Source organism: Bubalus bubalis, chromosome 13 (assembly GCF_019923935.1).
Source record: "Bubalus bubalis isolate 160015118507 breed Murrah chromosome 13, NDDB_SH_1, whole genome shotgun sequence".
NCBI classification, from domain to species: domain Eukaryota; kingdom Metazoa; phylum Chordata; class Mammalia; order Artiodactyla; family Bovidae; genus Bubalus; species Bubalus bubalis.
This window is the reverse complement of record NC_059169.1, coordinates 57141398-57168888: the sequence shown is the minus strand read 5'-3', so window position 1 is coordinate 57168888 and position 27491 is coordinate 57141398. Positions and strand designations below refer to the sequence as shown.

General features: G+C 49.9%; 1 protein-coding gene across 1 annotated transcript in view; it reads right to left on the bottom strand.

Moving 5' to 3' along the window:
* The window catches only part of GTF3A (general transcription factor IIIA), a 54442-nt gene extending 48971 nt beyond the window's left edge, over positions 1-5471 (bottom strand). The window contains exon 1 of the mRNA XM_044926887.1: positions 5309-5471. Within this exon, the coding sequence (XP_044782822.1) occupies positions 5309-5471 (163 nt within the window). The remainder of the gene's footprint in view (positions 1-5308) is intronic.
* Between the last annotated feature and the right edge of the window lie 22020 nt (positions 5472-27491).

The following is a 27491-nucleotide window of genomic DNA, read 5'->3' as shown; positions in this document are numbered from 1 at the left end:
CCCAGCCTCCACCCAGCTGGTGCGGAGTCAGCCAGGGCCGGGAAGGAGCCAGGACCCTGCTCCAGCCCCAGGCCTGCCTGCTGCGCGATGTCCAGGTCAGCTGCCCAACCTCCAGCCCTGGCAACTCCCCAGGCACAACCTGCTGGGTGGGGAGCATGGGCCCAAGCTGGTGTCCTCCTAGTCTGTAATTGGCTTGCTGCTTCTGTGCGTGCTCGGACACTAAATCATGTCTGACTCTTTAGCAACCCCATGGACTGTAGCCCACCAGGCTCCTCTGTCCATGGGATTCTCCAGGCAAGAACACTGGAGTGGCTGGGCGTTTCCTACTCCAGGGGATCTTCCTGACCCAGGAATTGAACTCATGTTTCCTCCATTGGCAGGCGGATTCTTTAACCACTCACCCCCCCTGGGAAGTCCGTGCTACTTCCTTAGGTCCAGCTAATTCCCACTTCTGGGCCTCCCCTGGGGAGCTAGAAAGGGCAGAAGCATGGAGAGAGCCTGGGGGACCCCAGAGCACAAAAGCCCTGAGGTTCCCTGGGGCTCGGCAGCCCTGGGGGTGGGGGACTGTGGCCACTGAGCAGACGTGGTCACCCTCCAGGGCTCCACAGACGGAAGGAAAGACAATGAGGCCTGAGAAGGAGACTCCGTGGAGTCCTGTTGCCCGTCTTTGTCTCAGCCTGGGAATTCCGACTTGCAGAAGGCATTTGTTCAAGGGATTCTCAGGAAAGCCTTTGAAGGAAGCGTCTAGGGCTGAGGGGGAAGAGTGTTTGCTAACCAGCCTGACCGGGACAGAAAGAAGACTGCCTCCATCTGGCTCCTGTCCTGGTCACTCAGACACACACAGGTGGCCTCAGCACGACTCAGAGTATGCTCCAGGGGACAGGAGAAAGGCCGTCATGGGGGATAGCCTTTTTCCCATCAGGGTCCCTGGTCATCCCCTCTCCAGGTGGGACACTCTATACAGAACACCTGGAAGGCAGCGCTACCCAGAACTAGAGTGGACACTCAGCAGGTGTGTTTGAAAAATAAATCATAATCTGATTCCCTCCTCAGTTTCCAGGCTGCAAAGGGAACAACATGCGAGGATAAGCACACAGTCATCGCAAGGAAGCGCTAGACTGGGGATGCAGTGGGAGCCCGGAGAGGAAATCCTCCCCCTTCTTCCATCTCCCAGAGCTCCAGCCTCTGAATTTCAGGCCAGTGAAGGAAAAAGGAGCCTCAGAGACCAGATCCCAAAGTTGCTCCAACTTTTACATAACCCATCGTAGGAAGATTGTGGGGGCGTCCCAGGTGGCCCTAGTGGTAAAGAAGTCACCTGCAATGCAGGAGACGCAAGAGACGGCGCTTGAATCCCTGGGTCAGGAAGGTCCCCTAAGAGTAGGAAGTGGCAACGCCCTCCAGTATTCTTGCCTGAAAACTCCCATGGACAGAGGAGCCTGGCGGGCTATAGTCCACAGGGTCAGAGTCAGAGACGACTGAGCACACAGGAAGATTGAGCCCCAATCCTCACACGCGCTCCTTCTATTAGATATATATATATATGAACAGCAATTCCATAGTGATTTTTCTTTCAGTCTGCAAACCTATTGCCCTTGTCATACTCATAACTGCTCAGTGAGTATTTCTGTCTTGTCTTTTCGGAAGGGTGATCTAGGTCATAGAAAAGTGACTTACTCCATAAATGGATCTATTGATCAAAATTATTTAAATTAGAATACCAGCAATTTATTTTGTTTTAGAAATTCACAGTCTACTTCCATAATTGGTGGGGAAACATCAAGACCCGAGAATAACTAAGACCCAAGAACAACCACCGGTGGTCCAGCGGTTAACAGTCTGCCTGCCAATGCAAGGGGGCACAGATTCAGTCCCTCCTCTGGGAAGATCCCACAAGCCTCGGAGCTGTTAAGCCCATGTGTCCCAGCTGCTGAAGCCCAGGCGCCCTAGGGCCGGTGCTCCACAAGAGAAGACACTGCAATGAGAAGCCCATGCACCACATCTAGAGAGTAGCCCCCACTCGCCACAACTAGAGAAAGCCTGCATGCAGCATCAAAGACCCAGTGCAGCCAAAAATAATAACTAAATAAATACATAATTTAAAAAATAAAAGAGTCCAGAAACAAAGCCACACAGACACTGGATCGACATCGCAAGCACCTGTGCAGAGAAGTGGAGAGCAAGGTCTTCTCAATAATCGGTGTTACAGCAATCGGTTCTTTACATATATTGGTTCCATAAACGTGCAAAAGACAATCTTGGCCCCCACTCCACACCATACATCAGTTCTAGATGGACTGATGCTCTAAATGTGAAGGACAAAACAAATTTTCTATAAGGAAACAGGAAAATATCTTCTTGACCTTGAGCTCTGGAAACTTTTCAGATTCATAGACACACAAAGTAGAAGGATGGTTGCCAGAAGGTGAGAGTTAGCGTCTGATGGGAACAGAGTTTCAGTTTGGGAAGGTGAGAAAGAACAGTTTACAGCCAAGGATGCCCTTGTGACATGATAAAGGGGAAGGAAAGCTGTAAACTAAAAGCAAACATAACAAAGAAAAAGTTCTGTCAAACCTGATGCCCGAGACCCCCCTCTTTTGTGCTTTTTAAATTAGCCAAATCTATCCTCAGTGGAATCTCGATCTTTTGTTCCATGCAACCTTGATCACATTTTTGGAGGTTTCAGTTTAGCTGAGGTTTGCAAATTTGCTTAATGCCTCTGGCTTACCCCACTGCACCGAGCTTTGGAATGAACACACACACAAATAAATCATACACTTTCCCCTCACTGGGGCAATAGACGAGAAAACAGTTTCAACAATGTGGGACTGGTGGCTTTTGTTGTTCAGTCACTAAGTTGGATCCGACTCTTTGCGATCCTGTGGACTGTAGCCCACCTGGCTCCTCTGTGTGTGGGATTCTCCAGGCAAGAATACTGGAGTGGGTTGCCATTTCCCTCTCCAGGGGATCTTCCCCACCCTGGGATCGAACCCTTGCCTCCCACATTGCCAGGTGAGTTCTTTACCACTAACTCTGCTTTATTTCATCTGTGGCTCCCCAAAGTCTTAATGCCTGGATCACAAACTGAGAGGGGAACAAGGAAAGGAAGCCCTTCGTGGGAGGATGACTGGGGAGGATGGGGAATCTACAGGTTCCGAGAGGAAGGACAAGGGTCTAGGAACAAGAACAAGGCAGAAAAGAGGACTGAAGCCCCCTGGTGGGGAGAAGGGGTAGAGGCTGTCAGGGGCAGCCAAGACCCATGGATGGGGTCCCACAAAAGGCTCCCTGGGGACAGCAGAGAGCTGAGGTTTCAAGGTTATTCTTTATCATTTATCTGGGAGAGTGTTGTTGTTTCAACTACTACTCCCCTCTCACAGCCCTACTTTGGTAGTTTAGAGCTTGCAAAGCCCTTTCCCATGTACCTAATTCTATTTCATTTCTGCTAATGTTTGGTACTTCACTGGGTGCATCAGTTATCTTTTGATGGCACAGGTTTTTGTTTTTTTGTTTTTTTTGAAAGATTTTTGGTTTTGTTGTTGGTGCCAAAATACTGTTACTGATACCAAAATTTCTCCTATTGCTTGTTAAACCAAAGTAAAAACTAGACACGAAAGTGCTAAATATGGTTTTCTGTTGCTCGTGCTCAGTCTCTTAGTCGTGTCTGACCCTTTGCGACCCCATGGACTGTAGCCCACCAGGCTCGTCTGTCCTTGGGATTCTCCAGGCAAAAATACTGGAGTGGGTTGCCATTTCCTTCTCCAGGGGATCTTTCTGACTCAGGGAAGAAACCTGGGTCTCCCGCATTGCAGGCAGAGTTCGTGAAGGATACTGCTCAGAGGACTGCTCTGCCCTTATGAAGATTGTGTTGCTACACTGCAGTTTCATCCGGGTGTTGTGGTCCAGGCAAGAGGTAGGTTAGATTTCCAGAGTCAATGGAGCCTGGCACTTTCTACAGGTTAGAGGGATGGCCAGGTCGCAGGGGGACCTGGGAAAACCAGTGCTCTAAGCTGCCAGGGAGACGCTGTGTGGTTACACAGTGCCCCCTCCTGGTCTTACCAGGAATTCAGACAACCTGGAGCAAAATCAGGACTGGAACGTGTGGATTCCTGAGCCTGAGACAGATAGAGAAGAGGGTGTGGCTGCATAATTTTTTCCCCTACACCTTATGAGCATAATAAAACCAGGGAGGACTGGCTGTGTCTATAAACTCCTACTGACTGGAAGCCACCAAATAAAATGGGAGGCTCATGGTAGATGCTGACTGCCCCGGGAGCAGGTCTGGGCTGGGAGTCAGGGAGACGGCCCCAGAGGCTGGCATGTGTTTGCTCACTGGGTCTAGGGCTGATTGAGTCAGGAAGGGCAGGTAGAAACTAACCCTCTCTTCACGTTTGCCAGGAAATGGCCCTGCCAGGCACCAGAGTGTCGAGGGCTCAGCTTGGGCATAGCAGTGTGATGAGCCTATTGCTCACAGAGAGTCATCTTCCACCTGGGATTTTCCGAAGCACCCTCCTTGCCTGGAGCTCACTGTCAAGTCAGGACTTTGCAGGCACTCCTCGAGGTGGGCGTGGCAGCTCACAGAGAACTCCATGGCCAGGAAAAGACGTGCTCGGGGAGCCACAGGCTTGTTGGCATGGCAGGCAGTAAAGCCTAAGAAGGAACTCACCATCTGTGTGGGCCTCGTTGAAGCATCTCCATTTTATTTTGCTGCTGATTAAAGCTAATAAGAACTGATGCCTTCAAATTGGGGTGCCAGAGAAGACTCTTGAGAGTCCCTTGAAACTACAAGGAGATCAAACCAGTGAATCCTAAACAAAATCAACCCTGAATAGTCATTGGAAGGACTGATGCTGAAGCTGAAGCTCCAATACTTTGGCACCTGATGTAAAGAGCTGACTTGTTAGAAAAGACCCAGATGCTGGGAAAGACTGAAGGCAAGAGGAGAAGGGGGCAACAGAGGATGAGATGGTTGGATGGCATCACCGACTCAATGGACATGAGTTTGGGCAAGCTCCGGGAGATAGTGAAGGACAGGGAAGGCTGGTGTGCTGAAGTCCATGGGGTCACAAAGAGTTGGACACGACATGGTGACTGAACAACAAAGCTGTGTAGCTGTGGAAGCCTTGCCCTTTGTTCACATGGAAAACCACTGGAAATGGACCTTGGAGGGCCCAAGAAGACTCAGTCCAGTACTAAATTTTAAATCCTGGTACTTTCAAGATGGAACAAACAAATGTGTAAGGAAGCCGCTTGAAAATCTCACGGAGCTACCCCGTGTGAGAACGGCAGGATAGATAGACAAACAGTATCCTACCGGACCAGGACATGTTACATCCCCACAGTGAGTCCACGCAGAAGAGAGTCCGGAGGAGTCCCAGGGATGCAGTGCGGATGGGCGGGGGCGGGGGCGGATGTGCAGTAGGGATAATGCAACAGGAATGGGACCTGGACCAGAACTCTGGGCTTCCAGCTGCCATCGTTCATTATCCAACCAAACTCTGCGGTTAGGTTCTGACAAGCATTCCATACAGTTTCCTGCCTGGAAGGACCCTTAATGCTGGAAATAACACACCATTACCAACACCACTTCCTCACCACTCGGCGCTCTTTTAGCCAGTAGAGAGACAAATAAATGCTGGGTTTTATACCGAGTATATACTTCATATGGGGGGCTTTCCAGATGATTCAGTGGTAAAGAATCCACCTGCTGGTATGGGAGACATGAGTTAGATCCCTCGGTCAGAAAGATTGCCTGGAGAAGGAAATGGTAACCCACTCCAGTAATCTTGCCTGGGAAATCCCGTAGACAGAGGAGCCTGGCTGGCTACAGCCCATGGGGTCGCACAGAGTCGGACACCACCTAGTGACTGAACAACAACAACTTCGTGTGGGAGGCTGTTCTGAGTACTTTCTGTCATTAGCTCACACCATCCTCCCACCAGGACTTCAGCCCCATGTTACACAGGAACAAGCTGAGCTGCAGAGCAGTTAAACCACTTTCAAGGGAACCAGGTTACAAACCCTGCCATCTTGCTGCATAGACTGCCTCAGGAACCACCAGCCAAGCCAAGCTCAGAAAGAGGGGGTCTGGACAAAGAATTAATCTCAAAAATATACAAGCAGTTCATGCAGCTCAATACCAGAAAAATAATTGACTCAATCAAAAAGTGGGCCAAAGAACTAAACAGACATTTATCCAAAGACATACAGATGGCTAACAAACACATGAAAAGATGCTCAAGATCACTTATTATCAGAGAAATGCAAATCAAAACCACAATGAGGTACCATCTCACACTGGTCAGAAGAGCTGCTATCCAAAAGTCTACAAACAGTAAATGCAGGAGAGGGTGCGGAGAAAAGGGAACCCTCTTACACTGTTGGTGGGAATGCAAACTAGAACAGCCACTATGGAGAACAGTGTGGAGATTCCTTAAAAAACTGGAAATAGAACTGCCATATGACCCAGCAATCCCACCGCTGGGCGTACACGCTGAGGAAAACAGAATTGAAAGAAACACATGTACCCCAATGTTCCTCTCAGCACTATTTATAATAGCCAGGACATGGAAGCAACCTAGATGTCCATTGGCAGACAAATGGATAAGAAAGATGTGGTACATATACACAATAGAATATTATTCAGCTATTAAAAAGAATGCATTTGAATCAGTTCTAATGAGGTGGGTGAAACCGGAGCCTATTATACAGAGTGAAGTAAGTCAGGAAGAGAAACACCAATAGAGTGTATTAACACATATATATGGAATTTAGAAAGATGGTAATGACAACCCTATATGCGAGACAGCAAAAGAGACACAGATATAAAGAACAGACTTTTGGACTCTGTGGGAGAAGATGAGGGTGGGATGTTTTGAGAGAATAGCACTGAAGCATGTGTATTGCCATACGTAAAATAGATGACCAGTGCAAGTTCGATGCATGAAACAGGGCACTCAAAGCCGATGCTCTGGGACAACCCTGAGGGATGGGATGGGGAGGGAGGTGGGAGGGGGGTTCAGGATGGGGGACACATGTACATCCATGGCTGAGTCACCTCAGTTCGGTCGCTCAGTCGTGTCCGACTCTCCGTGACCCCATGCACTGCAGCACACCAGGCCACCCCGTCCATCACCAACTCCTGGAGTTTACTCAAACTCATGTCCATTGAGTTAGTGATGCCATCCAACCATCTCATCTTCTGTCTTCCCCTTCTCCCGCCTTCAATCTTTCCCAGCATCAGAGTCTTCTCAAATGAGTCAGTTCTTTGCATCAGACAGCCAAAGTATTGGAGTTTCAGCTTCAGCGTCAGTCCTTTCAATGAATATTCAGGATTCATTTCCTTTAGAATGGACTGGTTGGATCTCCTTGCAGTCCAAGAGACTCTCAAGAGTCTTCTCCAACACCACAGTTCAAAAGCATCAATTCATGTCAATGTATGGCAAAAACCACCACAATATTTTAAAGTAATTAGCCTCCAATTAAAATTAACTTTTTTTTTTTAAAGAGAGTGTCTGGTGGAGCCAGGGCTGGGAGGCTGCCCCTTGGCGGATATTCCAGGGTTCTTCTGTATGAATGTTTTATTTATTGCACACTATTTTGGATTGTGGAGCCCAGGCCGCCGCCGTCTGCTCCAGGGAAGCTGGGCGGCGTCCGTCCGGGTGCCTGCGGCTCCCTCCGGCCGGAAGCTCACCGGGCTTGTCCGGGGTGGCTGTCTGCCTGCTGACCAAGCCGTGCAAACAAGGGCAGCAGCTGCTCAGTGTGGACGGAAGCACAAGCACAGTTTGCAGAGTAAACGGACTCTAATTTGGACAAACAGTGCCGTGGCCGGGGGCCTGGGGAGGGCAGAGCGTTGAGGGTTGTTGGCACAGTGTTCCCATGGGCTGAGTGGGAATGGGTGTCCCCTCTTCCCCAAGCTCCCCAGGGAAAGGAGACTGAATAGCTAGGACTGAAAAAGAAATTAACCTGGAAGGTAGACATCTATCCAATTCACCGAGGATGCTGCCAAGCGGAGGGAAGACTACGTGGAAGGGTGCGGGGTCTGATCAGGTTAAAATGTTTAAATGTTCCCACCAGCTTAGCAACCCAGCAGGTTAGCCCAGGCCCAATCTCAGAAAAGCAACAGTGAAAGGACATAACACAACGATTCCCATCCCGAATAAAAGTTGATCAAAGAGGCAGGGAGACAGTGCCTTGTCCACTGATTGCATCTCAAACGTTACTGGTGTGCGCATCACTTGGGTACAGGTAAGCTGATCTACCTGCCTCCCAGTGTCTGGGCAAACGGGGAGGCATTGTCTAGCTTCGTTGGATCTTCCCTCTCTCCACTTGTGGTCCGAGGGCTGCTTCGAGACAGACCGAGTGGTAAAAGGCAGAGCACAGTGCCTGGCACATTGTGGATGTTAGACGGCAGATGTGTTGTTAATTTCAAAATTTTCACTCGACAAACACCCAGTGTGGTAGAACCCCAGCGCCCCTGGTGAGAGTATCGCTGCTAGCACAGCTGCGCCTTCTCAGGAGACCTGGCCTCCTCAGGACGCCACCTGCCCTGAAAATGCCTGGAAGTTTACACCTACTGACTTCGTGGTCATTGTTCAGTCTCTCAGTCGTGTCCGACTCTTTGTGACCCCATGGACTGTGGCCCACCAGACTCCTCTGTCTGTGGGGTTTCTCCAGGCAAGAACAGTGGAGTGGGTTGCCATTTCTTCCTCCAGGGGATCTTCCTGACCCAGGGATCGAACTCAAGTCCTGGGCATTGCAGACAGAGTCTTTACCACTGAGCCACCTGGGAAGGCTGCCTACTGACTTGCCTAGGTACAAAAAATCCTGGCCCCCTTGCGGCAGGTGGGACGGCTTTGCTGATCTGTTCATGTTGCAGACCTGTCCCGGGATCAGGCTGAGGCTACATTACATTTCTGTTCAGTGTCCCCCCTGCCTGATCCCCCTCACTGCCTGTGGATTGTCTTTCCCTGAGCACACGCCCTTCCTCAGCCTTTGCATGTCTCAGACCTCGGCCTCTGCCGCTGCCAGACTCCAGTGACCCAGCAGGGAGAATGTGGTCCCTGCGCGGAGATGGTCTGTGGCGGGACAGTGACTGGCAAAGGGAACAATTACAGTAAGAGATTCCACAGCCATAAGGCTGGGATGGTGCGAGAGCTCACAGGATGGGTCCCTGACACAGGAAAATGTTCTTGGGGGACAGAGGCACCTGACCCCGAAGGAATCAGCCGAGCACTGGGGCAGAGACAGGGTTACCTTCAAGGCTCAGCGAGGGCATGGTGAGTCTGAGGGTTCGCAGGGGCCCCTCTAGAGGACAGATACCAAGGGGCTCCAGAGTAACCCCCACTGCCTTCTTTCCATGGGCCGCAGGAGTTGGGCAGAATTGCCGTGGCAACACAGCCTGCATCGCCTAAGGCTGCCCTCGGGACTCTGCTGTCAGGATGATGGAGATGCCTGCAACCTCTCGTACTGAGGTTCTTGAGCTCTTCCCCATGAGGAGATTTGTCTGAGGTGAACCTGTGCCTTTCTTCTTCCCACCTGCAGCAGAAAGAATAAGGCTGTTGTTGCAAATATGATGTGATTTCTCTTACAGAAGGTACCTGCTACTGCTGCTGCTGCTAAGTCGCTTCAGTCGTGTCTGACTCCGTGCGACCCCATAGACGGCAGCCCACCAGGCTCCCCCGTCCCTGGGATTCCCCAGGCAAGAACACTGGAGTGGGTTGCCATTGACTTCTCCATTGTGTGAAAGTGAAAAGTGAAAGTGAAGTCGCTCAGTCGTATCCGACTCATAGCAACCCCATGGACTGCAGCCTACCAGGCTCCTCCATCCATGGGATTTTCTAGGCAAGAGTACTGGAGTGGCTTGCCATTGCCTTCTCCGGAAGGTACCTGGAGCAGGCAAATTCATGGAAATGGAGAATGGAAGGGTGGGTGCCAGGGGTAGGGAGGAGCATGGGGAGTGAGCCTTTAATGGAAGCAGATTTCACGCGGGGAAGATGGGAATGTTCTGGATGTGGACGGCAGTGACAGCAGCGTGAAGGTGGTCAGTGCCCCTGAGCTAGATGCTTAAAAGTGCTTGCAATGGTAAACTTGATGCTATGTGGTGTTTACATACACCTTTTACAATAAAAAGGTGAAGTAAAGCTATTGCCTAATCTAAACTCGGGGCATGGAGCGATGCTGTGTCTTTTCGTGTAAGACTAAGAAGCTATTGTTTAGTCACTCAGTCATGTCCTACTCTCTCAGGACCCCATGGACTGTACCCCGCCAGGCTCCTCTGTCCATGGGATTTTCCAGACAGAATACTGGAGTGGGTTGTCATTTCCTTCTCCAGGGGATCTTCCCAACCCAGGGATTGAATCCTAGTCTCCTGCACTGGCAGGTGTATTCTTTACCACTGAGCCACCTGGGAAGCCCAAGACTAAGAAGTTACCAGAGACAAAATTTTTGAAGCATCATTTAGTACCAGAAAGCAGATGGCTAGATAACCAGGTAATCGGACCACATGTCTGTAGGTGCTGGCTCCCTCTCCTGGCAACAGCAGCCTGGAGAGTTCTGAGAACATAATGTGATGATTCATCTCTGCAACGAAGGCCTTTCTGGCAAGCTAAACCTCTCTCCTCCTGGTCTACCTGTCTAGAATCACACAGAAAGCAGTAAGAAAAATGTGCACGCTAAGTTGCTTCAGTCGTGTCCAATTCTTTGCGACCCCATGGACTGTGGCCCACCAGGCTCCTCTGTCCATGGGATTCTCCAGGTAAGAATACCCGAGTGGGTAGCCATTCCCTTCTTCAGGGGATCTTCCCAACCCAGGGATTGAATCCACGTCTCTTAGGTCTCCCGCATTGGCAGATGGGTTCTTTACCACTAACGCCACCTGGGTGTTCTTAAAAAAGAGAGAATGTTCAGTCCTTTCCCCCAGAGTCCACGAGCCTTGATAACAAAATACAATAGGAAAAATACCAACCACTGTTCCTAGCTTGAGCTCACAGAGCATCATTGTCATTTGGGAGCTCTACTCCAACCAGAACAGAAACAGGACCCTGTCTTCCTGTGGCCCTGAGGCTCCAGCAGGGCAAGATGGTCCTCTGATGGCCTGTCCAACACTGGCCCAGCATTGCTAGGGGCCTGGGGATAAGGGAAGAAGCCAGGACAGAGGGAGAAGGGACGCCTGGCTCCCAGACCACCCAGCACCTCACCCGTCCTTGTTAGATATAAGGAATTTGGCCCAAGACAGAGAGGTTAAGTCCAAAGTCACATGCTTTCATTAGGTAGGCGGTGGCCCTGGCTGGGGTCAGAACCTGGCCTCTGGGTCCCTCATGAAGACTGCGTTATCCTAAGACGTGACAGTCGAGACGCCACTTGATGACTGGTTAAGTCTAATTAACTCCCACCTGGAATAACTGAACTTTTGTGCTGCTGATATTTGTTTCTTTGATACTGAGTGTTTGCTCAGGTAGAGTAAACTTTTTAAAGATATGGAGCAGGGTCAGAGGCCTTGGTTTTTACACAGTGATAAGTACGGAAGAGTGGCCATGGCTTCGCAGGTTCATCTGACTAAGGAATCAAGTTTTTGTGGATCAGATTATCCTCCCAAACTGCCTCCCTTGTGTTTGGCCCAAATGAAAAAAATGAAACAAAAAATTATTAAGGCCCGCCAAATGCCAGCCTTGCCCATCATCCCCCTAAATTCTCATGGAAACCCAGGGGCATCATATCCGTGTGGTTACAGGTGGGGCAGCTGTGGGCTGAACAACTAGTCCTAATTCCCCCTCCTCCAGCTGAATCTGGGTGCAGAACTCAGCTGACATTTAGGCTGCATATAAGGCTTCCCTGATTGTTCAGTTGGTAAAGAATCTTCCTGCAATGCAGGAGACCTTGGTTCAATTCCTGGGTTAGGAAGATCCACTGGAGAAGGGATAGGCTACCCACTCCATTATTCTTGGGCTTCCCTTGTGGCTCAGCTGGTAAAGAATCCTCCTGCAACGCTGGAGACCTGGGTTCGATCTCTGGGTTGGGAAGATCCCCTGGAGAAGGAAATGGATACCCACTCCAGTATTTCTGGCCTGGAGAATTCCATGGACTATACAGTCCATGGGGTCACAAAGAGTTGGACATGACTGAGCAGCTTTCACTTCACTTCAGGGCCTGGTAGTTAGCACCTATGTGTAGCATCTCTTGAATGAATAACCCAACTCTTATCCATCTACCCATAGCATCTGTACTCTTGCCCCTCAACTGTATCTATTATCCTTCGTTGGAAGGTGACATATAGACCTTAGAGATTATCCTCAGGCTCAAACAGTAGGGTGACAATGCAGTCAGATGGGAACTAAAAACACCTGATGAAGGAGAAGAATAAGCAAAACTAGTTTAACGAATCATTAAAGCCGATGGAGGTTAGGGAGTGGGAGGGGTGTTGCACAAGTAAGAGCTAACTGTGTTGAGATGTCACATTTTTGGACAATGAAGAGACAGGATTAAACCTGCGTCCTGGAGCTGTCCTTGCCAAAGTCACAACAGGGAGGACCAAGAAGGCTGTCAGGCCAGCAGAGCAGCATGGACGGTGTATAGACCAGAACACCAGGGTCCTCGGGAACCTCTCCCGTGGCTTCCCCTTCTTTCTCACAAACAGCTGTTGTTGTCATTCAGTCAATAAATCGTGTCTGATTCTTTGCAACTCCATGGACTGCAGCACTCCAGGCCCTTCCACTAACAAGACAGAGTCTAAAACAGAAAGGAGCCTCATGAAGGTTCTGAAACCTCCCCCCGGCCGAGAGCTCTCTGTGTGCTGCTCCCCGCCCTCCCGGCACGAGTGACTTCTGTTTACAGGCTCTGGGAGGACCAGACCTTCCCACTGAGGTTTATGGCCGCATCTTTCCATCAAGCCGAGAAATCATCAATCAGGAAAAGCTACCTGGAGTTCCTGGCCCCGTCAGACATTCCTTTCATGTCTGCCTTTCCCCCCATTCAGTTGTTTATATCCTCGGCCTCAGGAAACCTTGGAAGTTACTCCAGCTAAAGCAAGCAATGCACTGTGCCAGCAAAATGCAGTCGGGACCTGGTGACACAGGGGCTTGGCCGGGATCCACTGCCCTGGGGTAAGACTCTACATTTGTTTTGAAAGTGAGGGGATGGAGAAGGAGGTGGTGTAATCAATACCTCGCATTTCTCCTGACTGGATGGGAGGTGTGTGCTTTCTTTTCCACCCTAGTTGTTGTTGAAGCTGTTTATTGAAAGGTTGTGCAAATATGATCAGTCGGCTCCAGGGCCATTAATAATCTGCTGGACAAAGCCGGCTCCATTCCGATTGATTTTGGATTTTTGAAAATGTCAGATTTCTTGGAACAGAGATGAAAGCCCGGGAGGCGTTGGCCCCGGCACGTGAACTCTTTGCCTCCACTGGGACTGATCCAGTGGGTTCTGGAGGTTGAACAGCGTGATGCCGCCATGAGCTTGCTGATCTGTCCAAGGTTTTGCAGGAGCGCTGGAGGGGGAGGAGGCATCACAAACAAATACTCGACGTGTCAAGACGCCAGGGCACAGCCTGCCTGGTCTACAGTCCAAGAGAGTCATGGGCCACAGTATCACGGAGGAGGTTCACTGAGGTTGCCCCTGTCTGCAGGTCGCTCTGCCCATGTCGTTCCTCCCCTGGGGCCTTCCTGGGGCTCCAGGGACATAATTTCCGTGGTGTGTTTGTTAAAGCCCACATTTAGAACAAAGCCACTTGGAATGTAAACTATGTATGGACGTTCCCCAAACAGTAAAAATAGTTACCATATAATCCAGCAATCCCATTCCTAGGCATATATCCAGAGAAAACCCTAATTCAAAAAGATGGTGCACCCCAGTGTTCATAGCAGCTCTATTCACAGTCAGTAAGACATGGAAACAAACTAAATGTCCATCAACAGAGAAATGGATAAAGAAGATGTGGTACGTACATACAGTGGAATATTACTCAGCCACAAAAAGAATGAAATAAGGCCATTTGCAGCCACATGGATGGACCTAGAGATCATCATACTAAGTGAAGTAGGTCAGAGAAAGATAAATACCATATGATATCATTTAACAATGAAATCTAAAATATGACACAAGTGAGCATATCCATGAAACAGACACACAGACATGGAGAACAGGCTTGTGGTTGCCAAGGGGGAGGGAAGGATTGGGAGTTTGGGGTTAGCAGATGCAAACTATTATGTACAGGATGGATAAACAACAAGGTCCTACCATATAACACAGGGAACTACATTCAATGTCCTATGATAAACCATAATGGAAAAAAACATGAACAAGAATGGATGTATGTACAACTTAATCACTTTCCTGCCCAGTAGAAATTAACACAACATTGTAAATCAACTTTACTTCAATAAAATAAATTTTAAAAATAAACAGAACAAAGTCATTTGCAGGTGAACAGCTCCTATACAGACTGACATGAGGGGTCACCCATGTAGACAGAAGAGCTTCACGGACGGCCTATAGGAAGAAAAGTTAACCATTTTTTTTTTTTTTTTTTTTTGGCCACACAGTGTGGCTTGCAAGATCTTAGTTCCCCAACCAGGGATTGAACCCTTTTCCTCAACAGTGAGAGCACAGAGTCTTAACCACTAGACAGCCAAGGAATTCCCAGGAAAGTTATTTTTAATGAAAGCAACATGTAAAGAAATAATAAGTGAATTTAAAACTAGTCAGTTTAAAACACATGGTGATGGAACAACTCAGAACTCTAAAAGAAGTACATGTTTTAACACTCATGTTAAAGTTGAAAAAAAAAAACAAAACAAAAATATAACTTTTTTTTTTCTTAGTTGTGCTATTCTACTTAGTATTTTATTTTCAAAAATAAACCCTGGTGTTTCATGCATCTTTGAATCTACCTAGGACATTATGGGGTGAAAAACCCTTCTAAATGGAAGACAGAACACTCAGGACAGTGTGGGAAAATCTGTGCCTAGTAACCATTTTAACCGTTTCTGCTTTGAATGGCTTTACCCTGGGAGAGCAATCACATCTGGCTCTTTACCAAATCGGATTCACTTTGAAAACCAAGTTGCAAACTGAAAAGTGTTGCAGAGGCTGGCAAACTAGACTTTTTCCTCTCAATAACTGTAATATTTCCATACTTCTGGATTGGGCTTCCCAGGTGGCACTAGTGGTAAAGAATCCATCTGCCAATGCAGGAGATGCAAGAGCCACAGTGCAGTCCCTGGGTTGGGAAGACCCCCTGGAGAAGGAAATGGCACCCCACTCCAGTATGCTTGCCTGGAGAATCCCATGGACAAAGGAGCCTGGTGGGCTACAGTCCGTGGGGCCACAGAGTCAGACACGATTGACCATGCACACACACATACTTCTTGATCAGCTCAAATGCTATTTAAAAAAAATCATGGCCATGGGGTGGGAGCAGGGAAGGGGGGTGTTGAGGAAGCCCCGGGCCAGTGTCAGTCATCTGCTCCAGCTTGGTCCAGTTGAGCCCAAACCCACTGGCAGTTGCCCCAACAGTTTATAAAAGTGATGCCAATTAGCCAGAAAGAGCATGGCTTTAATATATCTTGTGGTTTTATGCTGCAAAAAAATTACGAAGAAGAGAGTTCCTAGGGAACATGTTTCAGCTTCGTGGGTAAAGTAGATAAAGACTTGGGGTAATGCTGAAAATGCTAGCAAACTCCAGTATAGGGACATGTATTGCCAGTGAGTCAGGAACACAGGGGTTTTCTCTCTAAACATCTTCCAGACGGTGTCTAGGCCCTTGCTGTGACCTCAAGGGGCCCCCAAGCCATCCATACATCTGGATGTGTGGATGCAGTGGGCAAAGGGCTAGAATGGGCTTGAGAGGAAGTCACAGGGAAAACCAAATTACAAACAAAGAACACATCTGCTGGGTTGTCCCACAAGGACGTTTGTTCACAGGATGTTAGTAATTCTACCATCCCATCCTTTAAGGGCCCTCTCAAAGTCTTTGCCCCTGAGAGATCATCTTAAAGGAGATAGGGCCAGGAATGATCACTTTCCTCCAGGCTCAGCTGTGCCATGCACTATCAGGAGGCATAAGAAATCTGGTCCATTCTTAAACATTGATAATTCTATGATCCAGAGAAAATGTAGTGGTGTCTTCAACTTTCATTGCCCTGCCTTTGAGAGTTGTAGACAATCACAGTGTATTGTTTTGTGTTAAAGTTAACCCAGAGGCATTACAAGCTAGAAATGGGAACTCACGAACCAGATTCTAGTACATGCCTTCCAGGAAGTGCTTCCTGGGTGTATGGGGGTGTGGCAGGCAGTTTTTCTTGGGTCTGCTTCCACGCACATCACGGATAGCAGAGGTGGAGAGGGTTAGAGAGCTGGGCTGTCCTTTGACCACCTCCCTGGCATACCTGGCCCAATGCCTGCACTGAGGCCACTGGGGTGAGGCCACCCTGGTGCCACTGACCCTGGGGCAGAATGATGTGGCTAAATGCAATAACCTCCCTCCCTGTGTGCACTTTGTCAGGGGACTGGAAACCTGACATCCCAGGACCAGGCAAGAGTCGAGACCCAGAAATCTCAGCCTCCGAGAGCTACCTGCAAGGGTGCCTCCACTGGCCCAGGAGGGACAGGCCAGCCCTGAAGATGGAACCAGAAGCAGATGTCAGCTCAGGATGGCAGGGCTGGGTGGGCAGCCAGGATAGACTGGGGAGAGGGGTTAAAAAGTGAAAGTGTTACTCGCTAAGTTGCATCTGACACTTTTCAACCTCATGGACTGTAGCCCACCAGGCTCCTCTGTTCATGGGATTCTCCAGGCAAGAATACTGGACTGCCATTTCCTTCTCCAGGTGATCATCCTGACCCAGGGATTGAAGCCCTGGGGAGGGTCGGGGAGCTTATGATTTAACCCAGGGGTTATTGGGGCAGCCCTGCTCCCCACCCCCCTGAGGATGGTGCTTGCGATGGGCTGCATCACCAGCACCCAGGATGGGTCTCCCTGGGACGTCTTATCAGTGACGTGCATATTCCAGAAATTGTTAAACACGAAGGACAAATTGTGGACCATGGGAATCTGGAGGCCTTGGTCAGGACAGGAGCAAGGCCTCACTCTTCCGCATCAGCGTCCCTGAGATTCCTGCCTGGAGGAAGGAACAACTGCCTGGAGGCAGGAGGCGATTCCTGGAGGACGACGTCACACGGGACTGAGACAAGAGCCCCCGTGTCTGCAGCGGGGCATCCACACCCCCAAACAGCAGCAGTGTCAGGGGCCAGGGAGAGTCTAACCTACAAGCTCGAAGACAGGTGGGCGGGCCAAGAGGGCCAGTGGCCACGCAGCTCCAGAAAGTCCCAGCGTCCAGCAGGGCAGGGTTGCAGCAACGAAAACAAGGGACAGGTCGTCCCTGGTAGAGCAGTGAATAAGAGTTCACCTCCCAGTGCAGGGGATACGGGTTCAATCCCTGGTCCGGGAAGATCCCCGGAGCAGGGGAGCAGCTAAGCCCGTGTGAACCCGGCACACCTAGAGCCCGGGCTCTGCAACTAGAAGCCACCGTGATGAGAAGCCCACACACTCCAACTAGAGAGTAGCGTCTGCTTGCCACCACTAGAGAGAGTGTAAGAGCAGCAACAAAGACCAAGTGCAGTCAAAACAAAGTTAATTAATTAATTAAAAAAAAAAAGTGGCCAACACATCCCCTCAAAATAAAACGGCTATCTGAACTAAAATGTTCCTCCTGACTCTCTTGGGAGGTCAGCAGGCCAGACATGAGCTACTTTCCCACCGTGAACCAGCATATGAATGACCCCGAGGCCCCTGACTATCCCTGGCTTTAGGGGCAGCCTCATCCAGTTCTCCTCCCCCGCAACCCAGGTTGACAGGCCTGGTCCCTGCACTTCACTTCTTGGGGAACAGCGACACTTGCTGGCCGTCATGGTTACTAGGCGCCAGTGCTCGGAAATTAAATGGCCTCTTTCCTCCTTATGTGAAAGCTCTGTGTGAGAGTGGTGTCAGTGTGAGCATGACAGAGACTATACCCTGCTCCACCGTCCGGGGGGCACTTTCAGTCTCCTAAGCAGCAAACATATCTTAAGGAATGTCCATGTCAAAGTATCCTTCCCCCTTCACCCTGCACCGAGGGTGGGTTAAGACTCTGAGCTCCCACTGCAGGGGGCGAGGGTTCAATTCCAGGTCAGGGAACTAAGATCCCACATACCGAGTGGTGTGGGCCCCCCCACCAAAAATACAATGAATCTCTTCCCAGCAGAGCCAAGACCCAGCCACAGCCCAGCCCACCTGCTTGGTGAGTTAATGAGGGCGTCAGCGATCTCTTCAGACATGGGTCAATCCACACATGCAGAGACCTCACTGCTTCCCAGCTCACCGGTTAAAGAAGGGCTCAGGTGTCTTTGCCATTCCTCTCTTCCCTGCTCCTTGCCTCAGGGCAGGCCGGGGCAGGCTGCAAAGCTGGCAGAGGAGCCCAGCTGTGAAAGATGAATTCATGGGTTCATTCAGGAAATAGTCACAGAGTGTGTCTACAGTCCGGGCACCATACGCTGCGAGAAAAGCAGAGAACACGATCAGTAATGCAAACGTGAAATATGAAGGTTGCCCATGTTGCAGGTGGGAGAGAGACCTACAAGAAATAAGGGACAAAGGTGCTTCCTGAAGTCATGAGGGAGGTGACACCTTGGTGACGGTTTTACGTCGAGGGTGCAGTGTGAAGGACCCCTTAGACTGGTGGCATGTGGATGCATTCATGAGAGTGCACCTGAGGGGCCAGCCAGGAAGGGGAGGACCGTTCCCGGCAGGGGCCGGCAGGGGCACAGCCCTGCGAGGGGACCGAGGGGGCGCGGGAGGAGGGAGGGGTCCATCCAGAACGGAAGGCCACTGTGCGGGTGTCATCACGGACAGCGACGTTTTATCCTACAGAAGGGGGCACTTCCCTACAGTCCAGGAGAGAACAGGTATATCAGAGTCATGTTGCCGAAGTGGCATTTCCTCTTCAGAAAAGAATGTTTTGCCCAAGATGAAAAACAGAAATGAATATAGCTTTCCCAGGGGCAATGGCTTACTGTAGAGGAAGTAAATTAGATACTGTGTTTGGTTTTCAAATCAAAGGCAGATTTTTATTAGTAAGAGGAGAGGGACAATCTGGCTTCAGCAAGATAGGTGACCCCCACGTGCTGACTTCACCGCCAGGTGGGGCTATGGACTCAGAAGTGGGGCCTGGTCCAGCCGGCGGCCAGGAACCTGGGCCCATCTTTCCCAGAGGGAGGTGAGATGCCTTCCTTCTCAAAAGTCACAACAGATGTTTGCTTTGCTTTCTTTTCACAGAACTTGTGCTCTTTCCTCCCCCTTTCATATTATCTTGTGTGCCGGGATCTCCTACACCCCAGCATTTGGTCACTGGGCCAGCATGTCCCTGTGGGGAAGAGGGGAAGGGCTGCAAGTTCAGGGTGTTCTGCCCTGGTGGTGCTCCTAACCAGAGCCTGGATGCCTGAGGTGTGAGGCTGGGGCACAAACTCCATGATGGAGACACAGTTCTCTAGGGATCACTTATTCATTGGAAGGACCGATACCGAAGCTGAAGCTCCACATTGGCCACCTGATGTGAAGAACTGACTCATTGGAAAAGACCCTGATTCTGGGAAAGATTCAAGGCAGGAGGAGAAGGGGACGACAGAAGATGAGATGGCTGGATGTCATCACCGACTAAATGGACATGGGTTTGAGCAAGCTCTGGGAGATGGTGGACAGAGAAGGCTGGAGTCCATGGGATCGCAAAGTCAGACACAGCTGAGTGACTAAACAATAACAGGGATAACTTAGGAGATGGAGGAGAAGCAGGGGTCGTCTGAGTCCTTAACAAGCCCGGGGCAGTGCCAGGTGAGCCAATGTCACGGACTCCGAGAGGACGGCCCGCTCTTGGCCTCAATGTAGACAAGGAGCCTGAGGCTCAAGTCGGTCATCCAAGGCACAGACTGGCTCCTGGCACTAAATGCACAGCCAGAAGATTTGCTCCCTGTGAAGTCAAGGACCAACGGCGCCTCCAGATGAGCACAAGTGAGGATGCTGTTAAGTCAGCTGCTGCTTTCCTCTAGTTTGGAAAAGGAAGATGAATCCAGTTCCGGACAAATTTGGGTTTGGTTTGGCAGGAGGCAAGCTTTTGTTCCCTGGAGTGTTTTAGGAAGTTTCACAAGAGGTTAAGTGTTGAAGAAAGGATAGGAGACAGATGGAGCGGGACAGGCAGAAGGGAGGCCCAGACTGGACCAGGGTCTGGACGCAGGACTGGACATGGGACAGCCCCGCAAGGCCCTCCCCAGCACAGCGAGCAGGACACCCAGGGAAATGCCAGTAGCCAGCAATCTTCTGTCACAGGCGTCCTGCAGTCGTCTGCTCTGCCACGTCCTGCTGTTTTGGGATCTGTGGCCTCTGAGGCTTTGAGTTTTCCACCTGGGCTGGCATTACAGAGACCTGCTCTGGTTAACGGAGAAGGCTATGGCACCCCACTCCAGTACTCTTGCCTGGAAAATCCCATGGATGGAGGAGCCTGGTGCGCTGCAGTCCATGGGGTCACTAGGAGTCGGACATGACTGAGCGACTTCACTTTCACTTTTCACTTTCACGCATTGGAGAAGGAAATGGCAACCCACTCCAGTGTTCTTGCCTGGAGAATCCCAGGAATGGGGGAGCCTGGTGGGCTGTCGTCTATGGGGTCGCACAGAGTCGGACATGACTGAAGCGACTTAGCAGCAGCAGCAGCAGCTCTGGTTAAAGGAGAGGCTAGGTGGGCAAAGAGGGCAGGAATTCCGCCCAGCAGTGGGTGGGTCTCAGACAGTGGATGGCCTTGGACACCAATCAAGACACTGGGGCTTCAGAAAGAGACTCACAGGCACCAAAGTGGAAAGGGGCAGGGGAATAAATTAGAAGTGTGGGATTAACAGATACAGACTACTGTACATAAAATAGATAAGCAGGGACTTCTGTGGTGGTCCAGATGCTTAGATTCCAAACTCCCAATGCAGGGGGCCTGGGTTTGATCCCTGATCAGGGAACTAGATCCCACATGGGGCAACTAAAAGAAGATCCTATATGCTGCAACTAAGACTTGGCACAGTCAAAATAAATATTTTTTAAGTAATAAAAAATAAAATAAATAAGCAATAAGGATTTAGTGTATAAAACAGGGAAATATATTCAATTTCTTATAATAACCTATAATGGAAAATAATCGAATATACATTTACGTACAAAACTGATTCACTTTGCTCTACACCTGAAAGTAACACAATATTGTAAATCAACTGTGTGTGTGTGTGTGTGTGTGCTCAGTCTCTTCGGTTGTGTCTAACTCTTTACAACCTCATGGACTGTGGCCCGCCAGGCTCCTCTGTCCATGGGATTCTCCAGGCAAGAATACTGGAGTGAGCTGCCCTTTCCTTCTCCAGGGCTTCTTCCCACCCAGGGATCGAAACTGGGTCTCCTGCATTTCCTGCATGGTGGATTCTTTACCAGCTGAGCCATCAGAGAAGCCCAAATCAACTATACTTCATTAAAACAAAGAGAGGCACTGGGGTTTTCATCCTAAGCCATGAAAGGGCTGGTACAGGGGAATAACATGGGTTTTCAGAAAAATAATCCAGGGACAGATTTAGGATTGATCCACAGACTGGAAGCTGGGTGGCCAGGAAGATTATGGGACGAGTTGATCACTTGTGATTTCCTGTTTGCAGCTCCCTCAGACTGGGATGTCCCTCCCTGCCCCGCCCTCCCACTGCCCCCAACCTGGGGACATGCCCCTTCATTCCAACAATCCGGCTAAGGCTCTTCTCTCTGGAAACCTCCCCACCCCCAGCTCCCAGGCATGGCATCCCCAAACGAAACCCATAGAACTGAGCTTGTATAATAGCGCTTTGTAGAACGGTAACAGTTTGAAGGCAGGGGGTGTGTTTTCTCCATTTTTATAACCAGCACTCAGCTCTGCTCGTGACAAAGCGTGACGCTAAAAGATGACGAGGGACGAGCAGGGAGCAGCTGGGTGACTGAAGGCATGAACGCGCTCCTTGGAGACAAGCCCCGGCAGAGTGACCCAGGACGTTTGGGTGAGGACTCGGGCACGTACAGGGCACCCTCTTCCCCTTCTGACCATCCTCCCAATTTTGGTGGAGCCCCTCTCCGTGTGGACGGGTCTTGTGGGTAGGAACGCTGCAGTGGGGAGTGGGTAGAATTGTTAAGAGAGAGTGTGTGTGTGTCTGGCTGCTTGCTGCCCAAAAGCCAATAAACAGGCCAGCCTGGTGGAAAAGAAAGTTTGCTTTATTTCAGATGTCAGCAACTGGGGGGCCCGGCGGGGAGCAGACACCTGTCCAAAGACTGACTCTCCCCACCACCAACAAGCAGAGGGTAAGAGCTTTTATAGACGTGGTGTTGGGGTGGGGGGCTACATGCAGAAACAAACACAGCCATCTCTGACAGTCATCTTCCATTGCTCATCAGTGGTCTGTCCAGCATCACCTTGGTTGTTTTAGGTACAGTTATTCTTCAGTTCCGGGGTCCATTTGTTCTGATTTCTTTGCAGCGAATTCTTGGAATTGTGGCAGCTCTTATCATGGGTACAGTCTGGTCATCAAGTAGTTAACTTCACCTGGGCTTTTAGTATGTATAAGACAGCTCACAGGATATGGCTCAGAATATTATCTATAGCCCTTGAGAAAGAACTAAAGGTCCTTGACTATTCTTAATGACTACATTATTATTATTTAATCTTCTTTGACTGTTTTCCTTTGTTTCCACAGTTCTCACTTCTCTGATGAAACTTATTCTCTGACCAAAGATAGACAAAAGGCATGCAGAGGTCATGGTTTCAGGGCAAGGACCGTAGGGTCCCGCTCCATCTCAGAATGCCAAACCCACCCAGGGCATTTCAGCTGCCCTGAAGGCCATGCTTTCCTCAGGTCCCAGGGCTGCGGGTGCATCTTGATGCGTTGGTCTCTTTTGTATCACCTTTGTGCCACAGGCCATGTGAGTTTTCGACCTCTGGACTTCGTTGTTGCTGCTGTTTACTCGGTTGTGGCCTACTCTTTGAGACCACATGGCCTATAGCCTGTAAGGCTCCTCAGTCTAGGATTTCCCAGGCAAATGAAATGGGTTGCCATTTTCTTCTCCAAAATAGCGATGGAATCCACATCTCCTGCATTGCAGATTCTTTACCTCTGAGCTACCGCGAAAGGTGACTAGAGGTAGACAGATATAAATCACCGTTTTCACATTGTATCAAACATGTTTCTTATGTAAACCCTCATTTAGACCCCTTGTCACTTTTACTTTACTGGCTTGTCACACGTCTGACCGTTCTCCACCAGTGACACCAGTCTGCATCGGCTAGTACCTATGCTTTGCTCAGTGGAAGCTCCCTGAGCCCTGGAAAATGCAGCCCACATATGTATGCTTTCCGTCTCTGGGAAGAAGCAGAACACCGCAAAGGAGAAAGCTCACAACTGGAGATGTTCCTAATGAGCACAAACACATGGCTGTTTCTCTGGTTGGCCAGCTTGGAAGCCTCCTGGTTCGGGAGGGGTCAGATGGCAGAGTGGTCAAGCCCTACCCCCCAGCTCCACTCATTGTTGACTGTGTCACCTTGGGTAGCTCACTTGACCTCTCTGAGCCTCAGCATGCCCTTCTGTCAAGCCACGTCAGGGTCACACCTGCACAGAGACAGTGTGGGCAAAGCACCACTCCAGGAGCTGTTAACCTCCTTCTAAGCCCACCTCTCCAGCCCTTCCGCTGGAGCTTGGCCCACAGCCAGGGAGAGGCCCTTCTGGTTGCCGCAGAATAAGGACTGAACAGAACTACGTGTGACCAGGTCTCCCTCCGCTCAGCCTCTCAAGTGGGACACAAGGAGGTTCTCAGCAGATCTGCTAAGTGGTTTCTCAGATGATGATCTAGCATGAATCACTGTGTCTGGGACAATCCTGCAGCGACTCCAGCCTTCCTCTGACCTCCCAGGCTCTGCCGGGGCACGAGAGACCTCTCCGTGATGTTGTCCTTAAAAGGCCGGAGTTGTGCCTCCCAAATCCGCGTCTTGCCAGAGACACGTCTGTCCTTCTAAACCCTAATGACCTTGTTTGGGGTTTCAGGCAGAACAACGTGAAGATGAGACAGGATGCCAGCCAGCCATGTGGCGTCACGGCGCTGAGCGTGGGGAACGTGAGAACCCAAGGACGCGGTAAATATTTACTGAGCGTGTTACACCGAAGGTGCAGCCCTTGACTGTGGCCCTCTCTGGGAAAAAATTCACGAATTCCCCAGCCAGTAAGTCAGCTTGTGTTTATCATCTGTGTACTTTTTAACCAAGATGGGTTATGGTTTCCTTTTGTGGTGGGTAATGCTAGCAACCCAGTGACTTTGGACTTTTTCCATCTGGCAGAATAGCCTGAGTTGGGTTTTGGCTTCTTTTTTGTTGTTGTTGTTTAGTTGCTCAGTCGTGTCTGACTCTTTGGGACACCATGGACTGTAGCCCGCCAGGCTCCTCTGTCCATGGGATTTCCTGGGCCAGAACACTGGAGTGGGCTGCCATGCCCTCTTCCAGGGATCTTCCCAACCCAAGGGGTCCAACCCATATCTCCTGTGAGTCCTGCAATGGCAAGTGGATTCTTTACCACTGAGCCACCTGGGAAGCCCTTTGACACCTTTGCCACCTGACAATTCACCCGAGTAACTATTTTACCACCTCTGGGTGCAATACCTGAAGCTGTGCACTCATTACTAAAATTCTTCCTTCATTCCCCATTTCCATGCGAGGGAGGAGCCTGGCATGCTCCTTCCTTGGCACGTGAGACTGATTCCTTATCTTGCCTTCCTGGCTGCAAAGATCTTTCCTCTGACTGAGACTGTGCCCCCAAGACACACAACAGGGCAGCTGGCAGTGGCAGCTTCATGGACACTTCCTACTCACCCTGTGCCGTGTGCTGGGCACACAAGTGCTCCACATTTGTTCACACTGAGGGTGAACTAAAGAAAGGCAGTGCTGGCCTCGTGGGGTTCCCAGGCTAGTGGGGGACAGTTGTAACCCAGCGTGGTGCCCTGATCTGGATGAAGCACAAGCTGGACTCAAGATTGTCAGGAAAAGTAGCAACAACCTCAGATATGCTGATGACACCACCCTTGTGGCAGAAAGTGAAGGGGAACTAAAGAGCCTCTTGATGAAAGTGAAAGAGAAAGTTGGCTTAAAACTCAACATTCAAAAAACTAAGATCGTGGCATCCAGTCCCATCACTTCATGAAAAATAGATGGGGAAACAATGGAAACAGTGACAAACTTTATTTTCTTGGGCTCTAAAATCACTGCAGATGGTGACTACAGCCATGCAATTAAGACACTTGCTCCTTGGAAGAATAGTTATGACAAACTCAGATAGCATATTAAAATGCAGAGATATCCCTTTGCCAACAAAGGTCTGTATATTCAAAGCTTTAGTTTTTCCAGTAGTCATGTACGGATGTGAGTTGGACCACAAAGAAGGCTAAGCATCGATGAACTAATGCTTTTGAATTGTAGTGTTGGAGGACTCTTGAGAGTCCCTTGGACTGCAAGGAGATCAAACCAGTCAATCCTAAAGGAAATCAACCCTGAATATTCACTGGAAGGATTGATGCTTAGGCTGAAGCTCCAATACTTTGGCCACCTAATGGGAAGAGCCGACTCATTAGAAAAGACCCTGATGCTGGGAAAGATTGAGGGCAAAAAGGAAAGGGGGCAACAGAGGATGAGATGGTTGTATGGCATCACCGACTCAAGGGACACGATCTTGAGCAAACTCTGGGAGATAGTGGACAGAGGAGACTGGTGTGCTGCAGTCCATGTGATCACAGAGTCGGACATGACTTAGTCACTGAACAACAACACGGTGTCCTGACAGGGAGCATAGGGCACTCTATCTTAGGGTGCTGGGCACCCCTGGAATCAGGGAAAGCTTCCCAGAAGCTCTCTGCCTTGGCCCCAGACTTGAGCAGCAGCCCTTGAACCTTGAGGGTACCCCTCCCCAAAGCCTGCCCCCACCCCTGCAAAGAGACTGTGGGGTCTTGCAGGCAAGCCAACAGCCCTCCGTCTGGGCCCCCTGTGGAGGCTCCACCTGGAGAAGCCGAACACCCACAAGGTGCCCAACGTGGTGCCTGCCCCAGAGCAAGTCACCAAAGTGAAACTGTTTTCACTAAAGGACTTTGATCAGAAAATAACGGGCTGCATGCTGAGGCTGTGGTCACTTGCTTACAATCCCACAGTCCACGCTGGGGAGCTGGGAGTTCAGGGGAGACAAGGGTGGAGCGAAAGGAGCCACATGACAGGGACCCAGAGACAGCAGGCACCCTCCCCTTGTGGACACCGGGATTCTCATAAAGGATTAGGATCCTTCCTTGCCCAAGGTCATTTCTTGCAGTTTTACTTTTATGATAGAATAGCAATGGCTTGCCTTTCCTGTGGCAGGAAGTTTGTTTTTCTTTTCCTCTTATCTCTCTCATTTCTGTCTCGCTTTTCCTGTCCTCCAACCCCCTCTCCTTGTTCACTTGAAATTAAATGGAATGAAAAGAGGCATCTTGATCTACCAGCTCTGAGCAAAGGGAAATTTGCATCTCTTCAGTTGCTCCTAATTATTCATTTCCTTTCTCTCTTCCCCATCTTGAAAATAATTGCTGCGTGAGTCATTTTCCCTAGATGAGAACTGGAAGTGGCCGGGCTGTCGGCAGTGACTGAGCTTTCTCCTCCAGAATCTTCAGGGTGGGTGAACTTTGATGGAGTGGTCCTGACCGTGGCCTAGTCCCTACAACAGGAGGGGCAGTGGGCGCACAGAGCAGTGCTCCTTCATCAGCATGTAGTCATGTCATTATTGTTTTTATATTTAATATTTATGACCTGCTCAGAGTATATGTGGGGCTTCTCTGGTGGCTTAGATGGTAAAGAATCTGTCTGCAATGCAGGAGACCCGGATTCAATCCCTGGGTTGGGAAGATCCCCTGGAGGAGGAAATGGCAACCCAGTCCAATATTCCTGCCTGGAGAAGTCCATGGACAGAGGAGCCTGGCGGGCTGCAGTCCATGGGGTTGCAAAGAGCTGGACACGAGTGATGACCAACACTGTCACTAGAGTATGAAGAGAGAAAGTGTGCGATCCCGAAGATCACTATAGTATACTTGGTGTTAAAGTGGAGCTCTAAAAGTTCAAAGTCAATAATGACAATAATCCCTCATATTTGTCATCAATAGTTTATGATTTGGCTTCACACACATTTACAGATTGTGAAGTTTATTGATCAAGTGGCAAAGCCAAGAACAGAACTCCCCTCCCTGGAAGCAGCTCCCAGCTTTCTACGTGCAGGTGGGTGGTGCAGAGGGACTCTCTGGACTCCGGAAAGGTGGAGCAGGAAGATGAGGGAGCCAGGAGGAAGAAGCGGACGCAGAATTCCAAAACAAGAGTGGCTGGGACTTCTCTGATGGTCCCGTGGTTAAGAATCCACCTTCAAATGCAAGAGACATG